Source organism: Salmo trutta, chromosome 29, assembly GCF_901001165.1.
Source record: "Salmo trutta chromosome 29, fSalTru1.1, whole genome shotgun sequence".
Lineage (NCBI taxonomy): Eukaryota > Metazoa > Chordata > Actinopteri > Salmoniformes > Salmonidae > Salmo > Salmo trutta.
Window position 1 is genome coordinate 25,293,310 of NC_042985.1, and position 20,191 is coordinate 25,313,500.

General features: G+C 41.6%; 1 protein-coding gene across 1 annotated transcript; it reads left to right on the plus strand.

Moving 5' to 3' along the window:
- Positions 1-1,616: 1,616 nt before the first annotated feature.
- Positions 1,617-19,022, plus strand: LOC115167216 (tumor necrosis factor receptor type 1-associated DEATH domain protein). The gene is made up of 6 exons (XM_029721398.1): positions 1,617-1,720; positions 16,265-16,358; positions 16,659-16,809; positions 17,198-17,478; positions 17,647-17,794; positions 18,251-19,022. Exons 2-6 carry the CDS (start codon positions 16,338-16,340, stop codon positions 18,547-18,549), a joined length of 900 nt encoding a protein of 299 aa, XP_029577258.1. The 5' UTR covers positions 1,617-1,720; positions 16,265-16,337; the 3' UTR covers positions 18,550-19,022.
- The last annotated feature ends 1,169 nt before the right edge of the window (positions 19,023-20,191 follow it).

Consider the following 20,191-nt stretch of genomic DNA (forward strand, 5'->3'; position numbering starts at 1 on the left):
TCGAGCAACTTTAACTTGGCGACACTATCTTCGTTCTCGATTCGGACAAACGTATCTTCTAAAATGTCTGTGTCCAATTGCAAGTGGTGCGAAAATGCTCCATTATTAAAATAAATGTTTTGCTCCATTAAGTAATCCAACGATGTGCACTTTGCCGTCTTGTCTATTTCAAATATTCTCCCATCGATCGAGGTAGGTGTGTCATCATGGAAACTTTTTTCTACGAATTGGCAGATCGGAAATGTATGAGTTTCATAAATCCAACTAGCATGTAAAAGCGGCATAATCTCTGTCAAACTGTCAAGGCTCACATAGAATGTTGTTATTACTAGCAGCGGTAGTTCCTGGTTTTGGGTTTTCATCATTGATTATTTGGACGAATGAAGATTGGGCGAAGGCGGTGCTTGAACTGGTGCGGTTATTTTCAAGCACGTGTGGACGATAAACGGTTTTCACTAGATTCCACAACCACAAAGTAAAAATTGTCTTTATCATAAAAATTATTGAAAATAATTTGTTCCTTCCTCTGCACAAAGGTAATCACAATTGTTAATGGACCCCCCCAGCAGTCAAATAGAATGTGTTTGTGATGATTACAATCTTGCTGCTGTGATCAAAGAGGATACTTGGGGATGAACAGTAGTCTAACATGTTTAATGTGTGTGGGTGTTTGACAGTAACACAGCACTACAGATATATTTCAGCACTAGGGTTTATTAATCAATAGTGATATTTTAGCTTTGCACACTGTGAAGCGCTGGCATATCAGATTCTGAGAGCGGAAGAGAGGGCTTAAGTCAGTCTTGACTTCACCTGTCCGAATTTTCTTGGAAGGTGCTCTCTGATTAATAGTGAGGCCATTTCCTGTCATGCCTAGATAAGACCGACAGTTTACTGTCTTGCCTTGCTCACATCATTTTTGTTTTTTATGTGAATCCTTTCTATTCTGTTTACAGGCTCCATCTGGCCTGTTTTTGTCCCCAAGCAGTTGCCATAGTTTCAGTCAGTAACATAGGTGTTTCCTTTGAAAGTGATATATTGAAGCAACATCTCAAGACATCAGTCAGGAAGTTAAAGCTTGGTCGCAAATGGACAATGACCTCGAGCATACTTCCACAGTTGTGGCAAAATGGCTTAATAAATGTGGCCTACCTTCTCTGAAATAAGCACTTGTCTGACAATGTGGATGTGCACGTAAGGAACCCCCCCATACATTCAAGTGATTACTTCGAGGAAGGAATATACATGTTTACAACATTTTAAACCAGGCAAATGAATAACATCACCCATGGCCCTGGTTCCAAAAACATAAAATAACAGTAAATATATCTATATAGGCCAAAACAAAATAACCTGTTTCTTATTTGGTATGTTGCTTCTCAGTCAATTCATTTTGCCTTTAGTGTCATGTTCAGTGGGTACATGCAATTATATAATTTCAACATTGTCGATAGCTACACAGTTGCAAGCAAATGGCTACAGCAGTAAAGGATCAGTTCCGACAAATATTTCCTTCCAATCAAGCAACAAAAAACAGTCAACTACTTACTTCCTGTAAAGATACGTGATTCTAACCAATAGGGAAGCGGCATGTTCTTTCTCACCAATCACAGTGCCTCAGGTTTCCCTGTAACCAATTGCCTGTCGGGAAATTATTACTGTATCTGTGTTTTCCTGTGGTCAGGTCGTGTTGCCGTCCTTACAACGTTTTTCTTTTAAGGTAAGTTAACAATACAATTATGATTTTACTTTAAACCCAAAACGAAATTATAGCCTATACAACAGTTAATGCCACAAATGACATTAAACAAATGCATAACAGTACGTCAATCATGAAAGAAAATGTATTCAAGTTGCTATGATTCCTTTCTATTGTTGATTAGGCTACTGTTTAGTAACAACTTCAATGTATGATTAAAACTTCACCAGTAGTTTTTTATTATTATTGAAGGTCAGTAGGCGGTGTTTGGTGCAGCTTAATTTACTATAAAGTAGGTCTACTTTTCTAATTTCCTAAAAGTCTGAACCGCACTGTGTCCAACGTGGTCTCAGAGCATTTCGTATTATTCTGTACGTAAACGCAAGACATTTCATTAATTTAGTATGACATGTTACATTTCGTATGGGAAGTATTAATTTGTGGATGTCCATCATCCATTTCGTATGATATGTTACAAATTACTCTTAATATGACATTACAAATTGCAATTTGTACCATATTGTAATGAAACAGGCAGGGCGCAGGTCTCAAACCCTTGACCTTCTAGCCCAAAGTCCAGCGCGCTATTGACTGTGCCACAAAAGCATGCTCAAGCGGCAGAGTCGATATCCACGCTTATAAACCCAGGGTCGTTACACTATTCCCTCCTTTCAAAGAGCGCGTCCTCACGCTAGCTTGCAACTCTACGTCTTACAGGAACGCGCTCACCGGCCAAGCACACGTACTGTCGTGGATGCAAGGTCCGACCACTTCTGACACCAATGTAATGAAACAGGCAGGGCGCAGGTCTCGAACCCTCGACCTTCTAGCCCGAAGTCCAGCGCGCTATCGACTGTGCCACAAAAGCATGCTCAAGCGGCAGAGTCGATAGACGCGTTTATAAACCCAGGGTCATTACAATATGTTACAAATTGTGATTCGTACAATATGTTCTGAATTTCCAAAACATATGATATGTTACACAATAATATATTTTTTTTGTGGCTAACGTTAGCTAGCTCTAGGGATAAGGTTGAAAGTTAGGTTAAATGGTTAGGGTAAAGTTATCTTAGGGGAAGGGTTCGCTAAAAGTGTTAAGGTTAGGGGAAGTTACTAATTAGCTAAAATGCTAAAGTTGTCCGTGATGAGATTCGAACACATTCACAATATATTCCCACCCATCCACCCCGACCAACCACCTTTAGTTTTTTCCTGGTTGATGTTATTCATAGTGCATAAAGGGAAAACAAAACACCAAAGTTTCAGCCTTAGGCCATTCTCAGTGTAAATATACCTTTAATTTATTTGGGAACCATGATGTTCTAATAAACGTCTTTATTTTGCATTCAAGCCTCTGTTTTGGAATTATTCCTTTTTTCGACAGTGTGCGGGTCTCCATCTCTTTCACTATACCAAACGTAACATATCATATTGATTTGAGTGACCCAGATTTACATTTACTATGTTACGTCTAGTCTATGAGACCAGTCTGCTGTGTCATATTCTTGCCTCATAGCAGGAGAGAATGTAGTGAAATTCCTGTCATCATGTACATGTGACTCACGGGACTGGCGTTTTCACAGAACTGCATACCTGTCTTGTAGGCTCAGTAGTCTAAACCAATGATTTATATAAACCCTGGATTTCTGATGCTATGTATTGGCCAATGAAAGACTTTGAAGCCATATTGGCACTCTTCAGAAAAGCAGTAGTTCCATAGTTATGAATAAAATTCTTCAGTATTTCATTTAAATCTTTCAAGGACAAAGTAACTTGTATTTAAGTATTTTGTTGCAGTGGGGACAGTGACATATTAGACACATACAATTATACTTTTAAGGAAAATGTTTTTATATATTACATTTTTTTATTTGTATGCTTAGCTCACATAATATGTTTCAAAAGTATGCGTTAAGGTGTCTGTAATAGAATTAACGTGGCAAAAACAAAGAAATGCATTATAAAATATTCCAAAATATTTGTATCGTCAAACCAGCGCCCCCCTGTCAGTCATCTAGTGTATATTTAAATCATTAGTCTAACCCGTCATAGAGCTCACCAGTTTGTAATAATAAACACCAAAAATAAGGTCTGAGGTAACATAGGCTTAAGAGATCTTATATATTTTGTTCTATATACTTGTATGTACATATTCTCATTCACCCCTTTAGATTTGTGTGTATTAGGTAGTTGTTGGGGAATTGTTAGATTACTTGTTAGATTTGTGTCTATTAGGTAGTTGTTGGGAATTGTTAGATTACTTGTTAGATATTACTGTACTGTTGGAACTACAAGCACAAACATTTTGCTACACTCGCATTAGCGTCTGTTAACCATGTGTATGTGACCAATAACATTTTATTTGATTTATTCGTCAGTTAACATGACCATTATGAATGTATTTGTTTATAATGTACATGATTCAAAATTCACAAAAAGAGAGATTTATCTCATAGAATAAAACGTATAAAATCTTCTAAGCCTGTGTTTACCACAGGCCTTATTTTCTGCGTTTATCGAAAAAACCCTACAAAAACTCAATTTTCTCGTAAGCTTTGCCCAATGAATCATTACTATTGCTCTCTATAGACTACAATATAAGTATTCACTACAAAAATGAAACCGACCAATTCGACTTGTTTGGCAGTCTATACCTTGTAGAATGATTCTCGTTTTCATCCTAATCTAAAGAATGGCATTCACTGAATTGACCCAATGTCCAGGGAATCCTTTGGTTGGCACTTGGCAGGATGATTTTAGTATTTGACGCTGCGGTGGTGGATGTTAAATGTTTCATTAATAAACTCTTGATGATGACATAATCCTCATACACTCTATGGTATTCTAGGCTACATCTGGTGAATTAATCCAGCACACTTTCAGTTTTAGTAATGTATGACACTACCGGTCTATGAATGTAATGATGGCTTATGATTACATGTAGGCCAGGGGTCCAGAATTACATTCAGCCGTGGACCGATTTTTCCTTGAGCGGATGGCCGGGGGGCCGGAACATAGTTATAAATAATTTGTACACTGCAAATTGACAGCAAGAATCCCAAACATATAGTATTTGACAAAAACAGAATCATTTCAAACCTTGATTACATTGAGAAACGATCACATACCGTGCCTCCAGAGAGTATTCACACCCCTTTATTTATTCTACATTTTGTTGTATTACAGCATGAATTCAAAATGTATTAAATGTGTATTTTGTGAATTCAGCCCCTTTTGTTATGGCAAGCCTTAATACGTTTAAGAGTAAAAATGTGCTTAACAAGTCACAGTATGGACTCACTCTGTGTGCAATAATAATTTAACATGATTTTTGAATGACTACCTCATCTCTGTACCTCACACATACGGTGCCTTGGGAAAGTATTCAGACCCCTTGACTTTTTCCACATTTTGTTACGTTACAGCCTTATTCTAAAATTGATTAAATATTATACTTTTTTCAGCAATCTACACACAATACCCAATAATGACAAAGTGAAAAGAGGTTTGTAGAAATTCTTTCAAATGTATTAAAAAATAAAAACTGAAATACCTTATTTACACAAGTATTCAGACCCTTTGCTATGAGACTCAAAATCAAGCTCAGGTGCATCCTGTTTCCACTGATCATCCTTGATGTTTCTACAACTTGATTAGACTCCACCTGTGGTAAATTACATTGATTGGACATGATTTGGAAAGGCACACACCTGTGTATATAAGGTCCCACAGTTGACAGTGCATGTCAGAGCAAAAACCAAGCCATGAGGTCGAAGGAATTGTCCGTAGAGCTCAGAGACAGGATTGTGTCGAGGCACAGATCTGAGGAAGGGTACCAAAATATTTCTGCAGCATTGAAGGCCCCCAAGAATACAGTGGCCTCCATCGTTCTTAAACTGAGCAATCGGGGGAGAAGGGCCTTGGTCTGGGAGGTGACCAAGAACCTGATTGTCACTCTGACAGAGCTCCAGAGTTCCTCTATGGAGATGGAAGAACCTTCCAGAAGAACAACCATCTCTGCAGCACTCCACCAATCAGGCCTTTATGGTAGAGTGGCCAGACAGAAGCCACTCCTCAGTAAAAAGCACATGACAGCCCGCTTTGCCAAGAGGCATCTAAAGACTCAGACCATGAGAAAGAAGATCCTCTGGTTTGATGAAACCAAGATTGAACTATTTTGCCTGAATGACAAGCGTCACGTCTGGAGGAAACCTGGCACCATCCCTATGGTGAAGCATGGTTGTGGCAGCATGCTGTGGGGATGTTTTTACATGGCAGGGACTGGGAGACTAGTCAGGATCGAGGCAAAGATGAAAGGAGCAAAGTATAGAGAGATCCTTGATGAAAACCTGCTCCAGAGAGCTCAGGACCTCAGACTGGGGGTGAAGGTTCACCTTCTAACAGGACAACGACCCTAAGCACACAGCCAAGACAACGCAGGACTGGCTTCAGGACAATAATTTTTAAGGTTGTAATGTAACAATGTGGAAAAAGTCAAGGGGTCTGAATACTTTCTGAAGGCACTGTACAATTATCTGTAAGGTCTCTCAGAATTTCAAACACTAATTCAACCACAAAGGCCAGGGAGGTTTTCCAATGCCTTGCAATGCCTTGCAAAGAAGGGCACCTATTGGTTGATAGATAGGTAAAAAGAAAAAATGCAGACATTGAATATCCCTTTGAGCATGGTGAAGTTATTAATTACACTTTGCATTGTGTATCAATACACCTAGTCACAACAAAGATACAGGTGTCCTTCCTAACTCAGTTGCCGTAGAGGAAGGAAATCGTTCAGGGATTTCACCATGAGGCCACAATAGTGACTTTCAAAGAGTTATACAGTTTAATGGCTGTGATAGGAGAAAACTGAGGATGGATCAACAACATTGTAGTTACTCCACAATATAAGCCTAAATGGAAGAGTGAAAAGAAGGAAACCTGTACAGAATCAAAAATATTCCAAAACATGCATATCACTCTACATATTTTCAAACATGGTGATGGCTGCGTCATTATGGGTATGCTTGTCACTGGCCAGGACTAGGATTTTTTTTTAGGATAAAAAGAAACAGAATGGAGCTAAGCAAAGGCAAAATCTTAGAGGAAAACCTGGTTCAGTCTGCTTTCCAACAGACACTGGGAGACAAATGTACCTTTCAGCAAGACAATAACCTTAAACACAAGGCCAAATATACACTGGAGTTGCTTACCAAGATGCCATTGAATGTTCCTGAGTGGCCTAGTTACAGTTTTGACTTAAATCGGCTTGAAAATATATGGCAAGACTTGAAAATGTCTGACTAGCAATGATCAACAACCAACTTGACAGACCTTGAAGAATAAAAAAATAAAAAACTCTTAGACTTACCCAGAAAGACTCACAGCTGTAATTGCTGCCAAAGGTGATTCTAATGTATTGACTCAGGGGTGTGAATACTTATGTAAATATATGAATACTTATGTAAATATATGAATGTATTTCATTTTCAATAAATATACTAAAATGTCTTAAAAGATGTTTTCACTTTGTCATTATGGGGTATTGTGTGTAGATGGGTAAGACTTTTTTTTTAATCATTTTTTAATTCAGGCTGTAACGAAACAAAATGTGAAATAAGTCAAGGGGTATGAATACTTTCTGAAGGCACTGTATTATGTGCCTCTATTTATGCGTGGGAATACTTGGGAACAGATTTCCTAAATTAAAATTACTTTGAGAGGATTTCCTGGTGATTTTACAGTCTTTTATCTTCCCCAATAGGCGGCAATTTAAAAATATTTTTTTTTTGCTTTGCTCAGAACACTTGGGCCAAATAAAATCACCCGCAGGCCAAATTCTAAACCCTGAATTGTAGGCTAAGTTATGCACATGTTAGTTAGATTTTTATATGTATTCTTTTGGGCTCCCGAGTCGTCCAGGTTAGGCCGTCATTGTAAATAAGAATTTGTTATTTAATGACTTGCCTAGTTAAATAAAGGTTAAATAAAATAAAAAATGAATAGTATAATATGAGGATATGGGCATAATCCAGCTCAGATACTCTTTTCCCTTTATTTATCCCTCTCCCAGGTCAAGCACATCAAGCATTTACTTGACCCTAAACCAGACCCAAGTCACATTGAAAGACGTCTAACCAGAGATAGGGGTTAGGTTGAGGTCAGGCGTTAAGAGAGGGTGGACTGTGTGTGTGAGTGAGTGGGTTGGGGTAGTAGCAGTGGCATCATTAGGTCTGGGCTTCCGGGGCCTTAGCCCCGGATGTTTAGGATTCAGCCCCAAACATTGTTTTTCACATTTCAGTCTGATATAAGTTTCCATAAACACACATCACTACACATTTTTATTACAAAAATAAACAACACAATATACTGCGCTAGGCACTGCAAGAAGACCCTGGAGTGACGCAGTGCCTGCTGTGATTGGTTGAGATTTCACAGCGCAGTGGACCGCTCATGTCCTTTGACCTCTTCCCCACCCTCACAGCACTGGTAGATGTCGATGTCATTACTCAGCAAAATGCCTGTCACCCAGTCAGAGTCTGGATATTCGGAACTTCTTTCAAAAGAGTGGCAAAAAAAGCGAGCAGGTGGAGAGGGCAGAACAGCCAGAAAGTCAAAGCAGCAGCAATAGAGTTAACCACAGGTTTGTGCAGGGTTGGTGGTAGCTTACTAGCTAGTCTCCCTCAGCATAAGGGTTTGCTAATACTAATAAGCTAGCATTAGCGCTCAGCATCCTTACGCTGTCAGTCAGAGTTATTTAACAGTATATTTAGTGAATGGGCAAGCTAAAAAAAATGATATCAGGAAAAGTGTTTATTTCCAGTGAGTGTATTTGATGGGTTTCGTTTCTGTAGCTATCTTGGCTAGCTAGCCACTCCATTAGCTACTGGCTGGCTAGCTAGCTAGCTGAGACAGAAGACATGAGAAAAAGATTTTCTGATTAAAGCATATGAGCGTGTTCGAGAGGATCCCTTTTCTAAAGTTGGTGACCATCGTTGGTCACAGCCTTTCAAAGTGTGCTGCATTATGGGGTTAATAAAAAGTTTTCCAACTTGCGACTACATGTCTACTGCATGAACTTTACAAAAATCATGTGATCAAAGGTCATGAAGTTTTGACTGCAATTTTTTGCAGTTGCTCTTTACCAACTTCATCCTCCAGTCATCGCCTGCCTTGTGGGAGGATCTATTGTCAACCAATCATTAGGGTTTTTTTGTTTGACCACGCAAACTTGACCAAAGACACAACTGAAAAAGGAACCAACTTTGCCGCATTTCATGTATAGAGTGGATATGAATGTGATATTTGAGGCTCTCACTGATTGATTGTAGAATGTAGGCCTACACACTATACATACTATACTATACTATTTAAAAATATATACACTGCTCAAAAAAATAAAGGGAACACTAAAATAACACATCCTAGATCTGAATGAATGAAATAATCTTATTAAATACTTTTTTCTTTACATAGTTGAATGTGTTGACAACAAAATCACACAAAAATAATCAATGGAAATCCAATTTATCAACCCATGGAGGTCTGGATTTGGAGTCACACTCAAAATTAAAGTGGAAAACCACACTACAGGCTGATCCTACTTTGATGTAATGTCCTTAAAACAAGTCAAAATGAGGCTCAGTAGTGTGTGTGGCCTCCCCGTACCTGTATGACCTCCCTACAATGCCTGGGCATGCTCCTGATGAGGTGACGGATGGTCTCCTGAGGGATCTCCTCCCAGACCTGGACTAAAGCATCCGCTAACTCCTGGACAGTCTGTGGTGTAACGTGGCGTTGGTGGATGGAGCGAGACATGATGTCCCAGATGTGCTCAATTGGATTCAGGTCTGGGAAACGGGCGGGCCAGTCCATAGCATCAATGCCTTCCTCTTGCAGGAACTGCTCACACACTCCAGCCACATGAGGTCTAGCATTGTCTTGCATTAGGAGGAACCCAGGGCCAACCGCACCAGCATATGGTCTCCCAACGGGTCTGAGGATCTCATCTCGGTACCTAATGGCAGTCAGGCTACCTCTGGCGAGCACATGGAGGGCTGTGCGGCCTCCCAAAGAAATGCCACCCCACACCATGACTGACCCACCGCCAAACCGGTCATGCTGGAGGATGTTGCAGGCAGCAGAACGTTCTCCACGGCATCTCCAGACTCTGTCACGTCTGACACATGTGCTCAGTGTGAACCTGCTTTCATCTGTGAAGAGCACAGGGCGCCAGTGGCGAATTTGCCAATCTTGGTGTTCTCTGGCAAATGCCAAACATCCTGCACGGTGTTGGGCTGTAAGCACAACCCCCACCTGTGGACGTCGGGCCCTCATACCACCCTCATGGAGTCTGTTTCTGACCGTTTGAGCAGACACATGCACATTTATGGCCTGCTGAAGGTCATTTTGCAGGGCTCTGGCAGTGCTCCTCCTGCTCCTCCTTGCACAAAGGCGGAGGTAGCAGTCCTGCTGCTGGGTTGTTGCCCTCCTACGGCTTCCTCCACGTCTCCTGATGTACTGGCCTGTCTCCTGGTAGCGCCTCCATGCTCTGGACACTACGCTGACAGACACAGCAAACCTTCTTGCCACAGCTCGCATTGATGTGGCATCCTGGATGAGCTGCACTACCTGAGCCACTTGTGTGGGTTGTAGACTCCGTCTCATGCTACCACTAGAGTGAAAGCACCGCCAGCATTCAAAAGTGACCAAAACATCAGCCAGGAAGCATAGGAACTGAGAAGTGGTCTGTGGTCACCACCTGCAGAACCACTCCTTTATTGAGGGTGTCTTGCTAATTGCCTATAATTTCCACCTGTTGTCTATTCCATTTGCACAACAGCATGTGAAATTTATTGTCAATCAGTGTTGCTTCCTAAGTGGACAGTTTGATTTCACAGAAGTGTGATTGACTTGGAGTTACATTGTGTTGTTTAAGTGTTCCCTTTATTTTTTTGAGCAGTGTATATATTTCACCATTATTAACTAGGTAGGCCAGTTGAGAACAAGTTCTCATTTACAACTGCGACCTGGCCATGATAAAGCAAAGCAGTGCGATACAAACAACACAGAGTTACACATGGGATAAACCAACGTACAGTCAATAACACAATAGAAAAATCTATATACAGTGTGTGCAAATGTCGTAAGATTAGGGAGGTAAGGCAATAAATAGGCCATAGTGGCGAAATAGTTACAATTTAACATTAACACTGGAGTGATAGATGAGCAGAAGATGAATGTGCAAGTAACGATATTGGGGTGCAAAGGAGCAACAACAAAAAAATAACAATATGGGGATGAGATTGTTGGGTGTGCTATTAACAGATGGGCTGTGTACAGGTGCAATGATCGGTAAGCTGCTCTGACAGCTGATGCTTAAAGCTTGTGAGGGAGATATAAGACTCCAGCTTCAGTGATTTTTGCAATTCGTTCCAGTCACTGGCAGCAGAGAACTGGAAGGAAAGGCAACCAGAGGAGGAGTTGGCTTTGGGGATGACCAATGAAATATACCTGCTGGAGCGCGTGCTACGGGTGGGTGCTGCTATGGTGACCAGTGAGCTGAGATAAGGCAGGGCTTTACCTAGCAAAGACTTATAGATGACCTGGAGCCAGTGGGTTTGGCGACGAATATGAAGCGAGGGCCAGCCAACGAGAGCATACAGGTCGCAGTTGTGGGTTGTATATGGGGCTTTGGTGACTAAACGGGTGGCACTGTGATAGACTACATCCAATTTGCTGAGTAGAGTGTTGGAGGCTATTTTGTAAATGACATCGCCAAAGTCAAGGATCAGTAGGATAGTCAGTTTTGCGAGGGTAGGTTTGGCAGCATGAGTGAAGGATGCTTTGTTGCGAAATAGGAAGCCGGTTCTAGATTTAATTTTGGATTGGAGATGCTTAATGTGGGTTTGGAAGGAGAGTTTACAGTCTAACCAGACACCTAGGTATTTGTAGTTGTTCACATATTCTAAGTGAGAACCGTCCAGAATAGTGATGCTAGACGGGCGGGCGGGCGGGTGCGGGCAGCAATCGGTTGAAGAGAATGCATTTAGTTTTACTTGTGTTTAAGAGCAGTTGGAGGCCACAGAAGGAGTGTTGTATGGCATTGAAGCTTGTCTGGAGGTTTGTTAACACAGTGTCCAATGAAGGGCCAGAAGTATACAGAATGGTGTCGTCTGCGTAGAGGTGGATCAGAGAATCACCAGCAGCAAGAGCGACATCACTGATGTATACAGAGAAAAGAGTCGGCCCCGAGAATTGAACCCTGTGGCACCCCCATAGAGACTGCCAGAGGTCCGGACAACAGGCCCTCCGATTTGACACACTGAACTCTATCTGAAAAGTCGTTGGTGAAACAGGCGAGACAGTCGTTTGAGAAACCAAGGCTGTTGAGTCTGCCGATAAGAATATGGTGATTGACAGAGTCAAATGCCTTGGTCACGTCGATGAAGACGGCTGCACAGTATTATCTTTTATTGGTGGCGGTTATGATATCGTTTAGGACCTTGAGAGTGGCTGAGGTTCACCCATGACCAGCTCGGAAACCAGATTGCATAGCGGAGAAGCTACGGTGGGATTCGAAATGGTCGGTGATCTTTTTGTTAACTTGGCTTTCGAAGACTTTAGAAAGGGTAGGATAGATATAGGTCTGTAACTGTTTGGGTCTAGAGTGTCTCCCCCTTTGAAGAGGGGGATGACCGCGGCAGCTTTCCAATGTTTAGGGATCTCAGACGATACGAAAGAGAGGTTGAACAGGCTAGTAATAGGGGTTGCAACAATTGCTGTCGATAATTTTAGAAAGAGAGCGTCCAGATTGCCTAGCCCAGCTGATTTGTAAGGGGTCCAGATTTTGCAGCTCTTTCAGAACATCAGCTATCTGGATTTGGGTGAAGGAGAAGTGGGGGAGGCTTGGGCAAGTTGCTGTGGGGGGTGCTGAGCTGTTGACCGGGGTTAAGGGTAGCCAGGTGGAAAGCATGGCCAGCCGTAGAAAAATGCTTATTGAAATGTTCGATTTTCGTAGATTTATCGGTGGTGACAGTGTTTCCTAGCCTCAGTGCAGTGGGCAGCTGGGAGGAGGTGCTCTTATTCTTCATGGACTTTACAGTGTCCCAGAACTTTTTGGAGTTTGTGCTACAGGATGCAAATTTATGTTTGAAAAAGCTAGCCTTTGCTTTCCTAACTGCCTGTTCCTAACTATACATACTATACATGCTATAGTATACACACTATACATACTATACACAGTATACATACTATACTATACTATATGCACTATACATACTATACATACTATACTATACATACTATACTGTACACACTATACATATACTATACCTTACTCACTTTACATACGATACTATACATACTATATTATACATACTATACACACTATATATACTATACACACTATACATACTATACTATACACACTATATGATTTCAGTTCGTGAGTTTGTAATATGGGGGTTGGAGCCATGTTTATTTTGACATTATAAAGAAAAACTTTTATTAACAATGGCAACACTGCCATGTTGATCTGAGGCTTGCGGTTGGAAAACCACATTAGTGTCCCATTTTCGGCTGTTGCAGATGCACATCCCCCAACTTCACTCCTCGACTTTAGTCTACAGTCATTTGCTTTAGCCTTACAACTGAAACGCGCCCCATATCTTCTGAAAGTGGCAGTGCCTCCCTGTGAACTGAAGCTGAACTTTACTACAACATTATATTTAATCTTGTTTAAGATAAGCAATGATGAGGTGATAGAACTGACAAAATGAAATGAATCATAGAAGTCTTATAACCTATTCCATTCTACAGGTAAAAATGCTTGGCTCATGTCTGTTACTTCCATATAAGCTATGTAACTATTTGTTTAAAAAAAACATTAAATTGGGGAAATTATTTAATTGAGCTTTTATTTTTATTACTCTTTTTATTCACTTAGCTACTTACCTTTTCTATTGTTGTTGCATTGTCGACAGGTTAACCTGCAAGTCAGCATTTAATTGCACTGAGTACTCCATGTATACCATGTGTATACAGTGCCTTGCAAAACTATAACTAACTTATATTGTTGCATTACAACCTGTAATTTAAATGGATTTTTATTTGGATTTCATTTACATTAGCTGGTAGAACTGACTTAAATTATTCATAGAGGTTTTACAACTTCCAGGTCAATATTTTTGGCTCATGTCTCTTTATAGTCATATAGCCTAGGGCAGGGATGGGCAACTCCAGTCCTTGGAGCCCTGATTGGTGTAACACTTTTGCCTCGGCAAAAAAAACTGACTCCAATAATCAACTAATCATGATCTTCAGTTTAGAATGTAATTAGTTTAATCAGCTGTGTTTGCCTGGGATGGGGTGAAAGTGTGACACCACTCCGGCCCCCGAGGACTGGAGTTGCCCATCCCTGGCCTATGTGGACACTTGAATTATGTTATGTGGACACTTGAATTTTTATTTACAGTTGCCCGGTCATAACTTTAAACTAACTTTAAATAGCAACTGCCCCTAAAAATATATGAGTCGGAAACATTTATTCTACTGTCAAAATGAACTACAAAGTGTAAATAGGATAATTTTGGTCATAGAGTCAGTCTTGTCCAAAACTGAGTTTTGTGAGACTTGTGGTTGTGACTGCATCACAACGTAAATGAAGGTTGGGTTTTTTTCAATCCTGCCCACAGCTGGCAGGACACAAGTAAAAATCAATTCGGAGTGCAGCTGCATGCGACCCGATCATAATGCCTGTGGTAAATTCAATTTGCTTTGGATATCCCTATGGGGCTCTGTAAATTACACAATGTACATGGGACAATATGTTAAAATTCCAATAGCTCCAAATTTCAATGACTTAAAAACCTCAAACCAACTATAAATTGTAGAAATTCAAATACAAATGTTAAAAGCATTCCATGAGAAAACTAGAAGGTCTTGTTTTAGATTTTAGGCATGAAAATATTCTCTCATTTACGTTGTGTAATTTATTTACTGTCCATAACTAGCCCGGAGATAGGCTATCCAATGTCAGGTCACACACCAACCGGCTGAAGCTAATTGGCAATATAATTTGGCTAATTCTTCTTGCCTGTGAACATACACACAATATACCCACATCAAACCACACCCCAAAAGCAACTCACATTTGAATTCAGTCATGGCCGCTAGCATTTCTTATTGAACCAAATCTAAAACAAGGCCAAATCAGGAAGTGCAGTCGCCCTTCAAAACGAACTAATGACATGCTGCACCTTGCTACCTTTTAGATAGGAGGAGGAGGACAGATGAGAACGGCAGGCCAGTGGAGCAATTAGAACAGCAGCAGCCAGTGGTAAATGGTAGGGAAGAGGATGATTTAGGTGACCTGGGCACAGGTCCAAAACAAGTTAAGCTACCCCAGTATCCCCTTGACCGTTTTGGATTGCAAAAGTAAAGAAACACACCAAACAAGACACAGAGACAGCAACATAAATGTAGATGGTGCAGCGAGACACCAGACAAGACACAGAGACAGCAACAGAAGAATAGGATATGATGAAGAGAGACACCAGAAGAACAGAACAGGCCATAACAGAAGAGGATAGACAAGGGAGACAAACAAGACACAGACAGCAACAGACAAGACACATAGAAAGTAACAGAAGAGGGCAGGTGGATTGAGCACACAATAGACTGTATCACTTCAAGCTGCTCTAAAGAATCTAATTTGTTTTATTTATTTGCACAAATTATAAAAAGTGAAATACAGACAGTGAAAAAATTAAACATGGCTTACAAAGAATTTGCATTTAAGGTGAAAAGTCCTGTGAAATTACTATTAAAATAATTGTTTACTTTAACACTTTTTACAACCAGGACAGGATGAGAGAGGAGGGTAGACAAAAGACAGCAACGTAGAATATTAAGAGACAGCAACAGACGACACATAGAAAGTGATGGAGAGAGCTAGAGGAGGGGTGAGCACACAGTAGACTATCATTTAAAGCTTCCCTATGGATTCTAATTACTGTGTGTGTGTAGATAGAAAGGGTGTTTGGGTACTGTGGGACTTTAGTCAGTTTTGTCTTAGTGTTTTTTTGGCAATACACTGTAGATGTATGTGTTCCAGAGTAGAGAGACCCTGTGGCAGGTGGGAAGGTGCAAGTTACCAGAAAAATATATATTCTCTCAACATTCTAATCTCTCAATATTAATCTCAAAGTGCACCAAATTAATACATTTAGCTGTTGAAATTCCTTAAATTTTTGCTGGGGGATAATGCCCCTGGACCCCCCTACTGGCTTTGGGCTAAGCCCCTAATGTCTTCAAATCCTAGAAACGCCCCTGGGTAGTAAAGGGACATTAAATAGTAAATTAATGTAATAACATATAGGGGATAAGATAGGGTAAGATAAGAATAGTGGAGTGAGATAATATATAGTGAGGGAGGGGTTGCATTGTATTGTGACTGCATCTGGATCCTGACTCTTTTTAATACCAGGATGGATTTGATTGATGTGTCTTGGCCTTTGAACTCAGACTGTTGATTGCCTGAGTAATATATATGTTCTATCTCTGCAGGAAGGAAGAGGCTTGAAGGGAACACAGAAGAAGCTTGTGACAGCTGAGGTCAGATGACGGGAATGCTCAAACAATGGACATAATGGATGAAAAGGTACTGTATGTTTAGTTGAGAGAGGAGGTGTGATATGTATGAGAGGGAAAAGGGGAACGAGGCCGGGACAGAGACAGTTCCCATTAACTATTTATAGGACAACATGCATGTCTGTTTCTGTTAGTGCGCATGCGTGTGATAATGTCAAGTGGGGAGTGTGTGTGTACTGTGTATGTAAGAATGTAAGTACAAGCTCCTGTGCTGTACAAAATTCAGCATAATGTCTGAATAGTAGCATACAGAGCAGAGACATTATGAACTTTAATCTTATATGGGATGTTGTTCCATATGATATTTTAGAAAATGGTGGCACTGAGTGTGGAGGTTGGCCCGTGGACAGGATGTGCGGTTCTCTTCCTGCGCTCCTGTCCCGCAGTGAACCTGCTCTCTCTCTACAAAGACCAGCAGGGCAAGTTCAGCGTCTTCAAAGTCCTCAAGCTGACACTCACAGGTGAGCCACATCAGGCCATCCGGTCTCCAGCTAGCGTAGGGAGCATGCTGAGCATTGGGTGAGGCAGATGTATTATTGATAGAAAGAAAGGCTTAGCTTGGTGGTCATGGGGAGTGAAAAAGGGCTAGTGTTGCAGTGTGACCTGCTTATCTCCTGAGGGGATGAATATAGTTAAAAGCTTATGAAAAACTGCTGTCAGATAAACGCTGGGAGATCTTTTAGGAAGTCATAACACGGTTGAGCTCAGAGCTCTGCCTGGACCAGAGTAGTGGAGGGAGACACAGTCAGGTTATATTTATTTTATGGTCACAGTGAAAAATATTACAATTGTGCCAGTGATTCGCTATGGTTACCTCTAACCTTTGACCTTACCTGGCCTGTGTCCCAGACTCAGCTGGGGGGCTGGAGGGGTACGAGATCCTGAAGCTGCACGATGCAGATCCTCTGCTGGGTGTGGAGGTGAAGTTTGTGGATGTGGCGGCGTGCCGCAGGTTCCTGCAGAGCTATGGCTCCGGTGCCGTACAACAGTTTCTCTCCCAGCACACCTGCCGCCTCCTCCACGTCCCACAGGAGCTTGCCTTGGAAACCCAGCTCAAAGCCGGGACGCACACTTTAGACTTTTGTCTGGACGACCTGGAGCTCTGTCTGCAGCACATCCACCAGTCACAGGTAATATACTATATACCAGTTAGAATCCATATATAGTGGTGTTGTTACTGGTAATATATGATAAACAGATCACAAGCAATAATTCACCAATCTATACCTGACAGGTGCTCTGCTGTGCCTTATGACTCACTATGAGGTGTTCTAAATGTTGATGTCACTTCCTGTCAGCCGGAGCGCCTACGGGATGATGAGATTGCTGAGCTGGACCAGCAGCTGCAGAGCCAGGCCTTGGGTCACATCCCCCAGCCACCCACCCTCACACAGGAAGAGCCCCCCGTGCCCAGCAACTGTTTCCTGTTCCAGAAGAGGGTGTTTGGTGAGTTGGCTCTGGCTTCCATGGCTGCTTCTTATCATCAGTGGGGGTTCAGCAGGGAGCTGTCCCCTTGGTCCTCTACATTCATACACTGGCATAGAACAGTGTTTCTCACCTCTCGGTCAGTAAACCACCACTGTTCTATGGAAGGATATTGACCTGTGCCTCAAATAGTTTGATGACACTTTTAGTCGGCTCAAGTGCTGGTTTTAATCTAAGTGGTCCTTTGAGGAAGAGGACCAATATAGCTTGCCCAATCTCTGGTATAGAGGACACTCATTATGGGTCATCTACTACACCCGGGACGGCAGGGTAGCCTAGAGGTAAGAGAGGAGGGCCAGTACCTGGAAGGTTGCTGTTGTATTTTACTTACTTACACCACGTCTTACATGCAGAAACATATAGACTCTGGATGCATGTCTCTAACAGCCCCTCCCACTCTGTCTCCTGACCTATCAGAGGACCGCATGCTGGCGGCGGGGGACCTGCAGCGGTTCTCCAACGGCGTTGGGCGGGACTGGAGGAAAGTGGGGCGGGCCTTGGGCAAGAACTGCCGTGCTCTGAAGGGGCCGGCCATAGACAACCTGGCCTACGAGTATGAGAGGGAGGGGCTGTACGAGCAGGCCTATCAGCTGCTGAGCCGCTTCATCCAGGCGGAGGGAAGGGCGGCACGACTGGGCCGGCTGGTCAGAGCACTGGAAGACAGCAAACTCACCAGCCTGGCTGAGAACATTTTGGACATCCAGCCCCGGGAGTGACACTGTCTGTCACACTGTCTGGGGATGTGTGTTGGTCTGTGTGTGTGCATCTGTGTCTGTGTGAAAGAGTGGTAACGTGTGGGTGGCATTGTTTGTGTGAGCGCAAACGTGTGTGCACTAACTTACCTAGGTGCTACCATGTGTCAGTTCTGTGTGAGCTTCGTGTCTGTGAGCTTGATTGTGTTTTTTTTTATTTGAGTAAAAATGTCTTGTGTTACAAAACCAATAGTTCTCATAATTGCTATGTCACGTCATTGTTGTCTCTGGTTGGAGAGCAAACTGAAATCACTGCGGGTCTTTTCTTCTTCCGCTTTAAACCCAACCCCCTTTCTCCACCACAGACCATTGATGTATTTGATCATTCTACCAATAACCATTAGTTATTACAAAAACTAGATTGATATTGAACAATTTGCAATGGGATTGTGGAATATTTGTTCCGAATTCCAAATAAAGTGTTGGATTTATAAAAACGAGTTGCCCATTGCTTTCATTCACGTTGAGAGTTGTATTTCACTTCCACTTCCAAGATCCTGATAAAAAGTTTTACTATGGATTACTACGTAGAATCTTTAGGAAACCCTTTGATCCTGCTTTCTGAAATACCCTACAGTCTATGGAAATATCACCCAGGTAAAAAAGATGTCAACTTTGGGAAATGGGCAGTGTCTAATCCATGTACACACACACATAGTAAATGTTTTACGATCCTTGTGGATCCGTGTGGAGACCTAAAATGTATTTCCATTCAAAATCCTATTTTCCCTAACTCCTAAACCTAAATTCTAACCCTAATTCTAACCTTAAACCTGACCCCTACGTTTAAAACAGCCTTTGTCCTCATGGGGACCTGGGAGATATTCCCACAAGGGAGAATTTTCCTTGTTTTGCTATCTTTGTGAGGACTTTTGTGGATTTTCGGTAGCCACGAGGATAGTAATACGAGCCCACACACACACTGTGACACATTTTGTGTTGTTTTGGCTCTGTTCTCCAGCACTTTGGATGTAGGTTAAACCTATGAGGTTAAGGTGCACACTGTCAGCTTTAATTTGAGGGTCATATCAGGTGAGCTGTTTAGAAATTACAGCACTTTTTGTACATACTGTAGTCCCCCCATTTTAGGGGACCAAAATGATTGGGACAAATTCACTTACGTGTATTAAAGTAGTCAAAAGTTTAGTATAGGTCCCATATTCCTAGCACACAATGATTACATCAAGCTTGTGACTACAAACTTGTTGAATGCATTTGTGTGTCTTATGTTGCTTACATGTATGCATTGGCGAGCGTGTGTGTGTGTATGTTTATGTCTGCAGTGCAGTATTTGTAAAAGTTCATCTGTGTATGTCACTGTGTCTGTGTCTCTATGCGTGTGTGTGCAACTATGTGTGTATGTGTGTGTATACACAACATAGTGTGTAATAAATTGTGAATAATGATGACTGAGAAAGTTACAGAGGCACAAATATCATACCCCCAAGACATACCAAACTCTCAGCATTTCAATAACAGGGGAGGTTAGTATTTTTTTTTTGGGGGGGGGGGACATTTGTGCGTCTGTAACTTTCTCAGTAATATTATTTACGATTTATTCAGGACAATCCGTAATCATGGTAGCATCCACATTAATGTAGAAGTG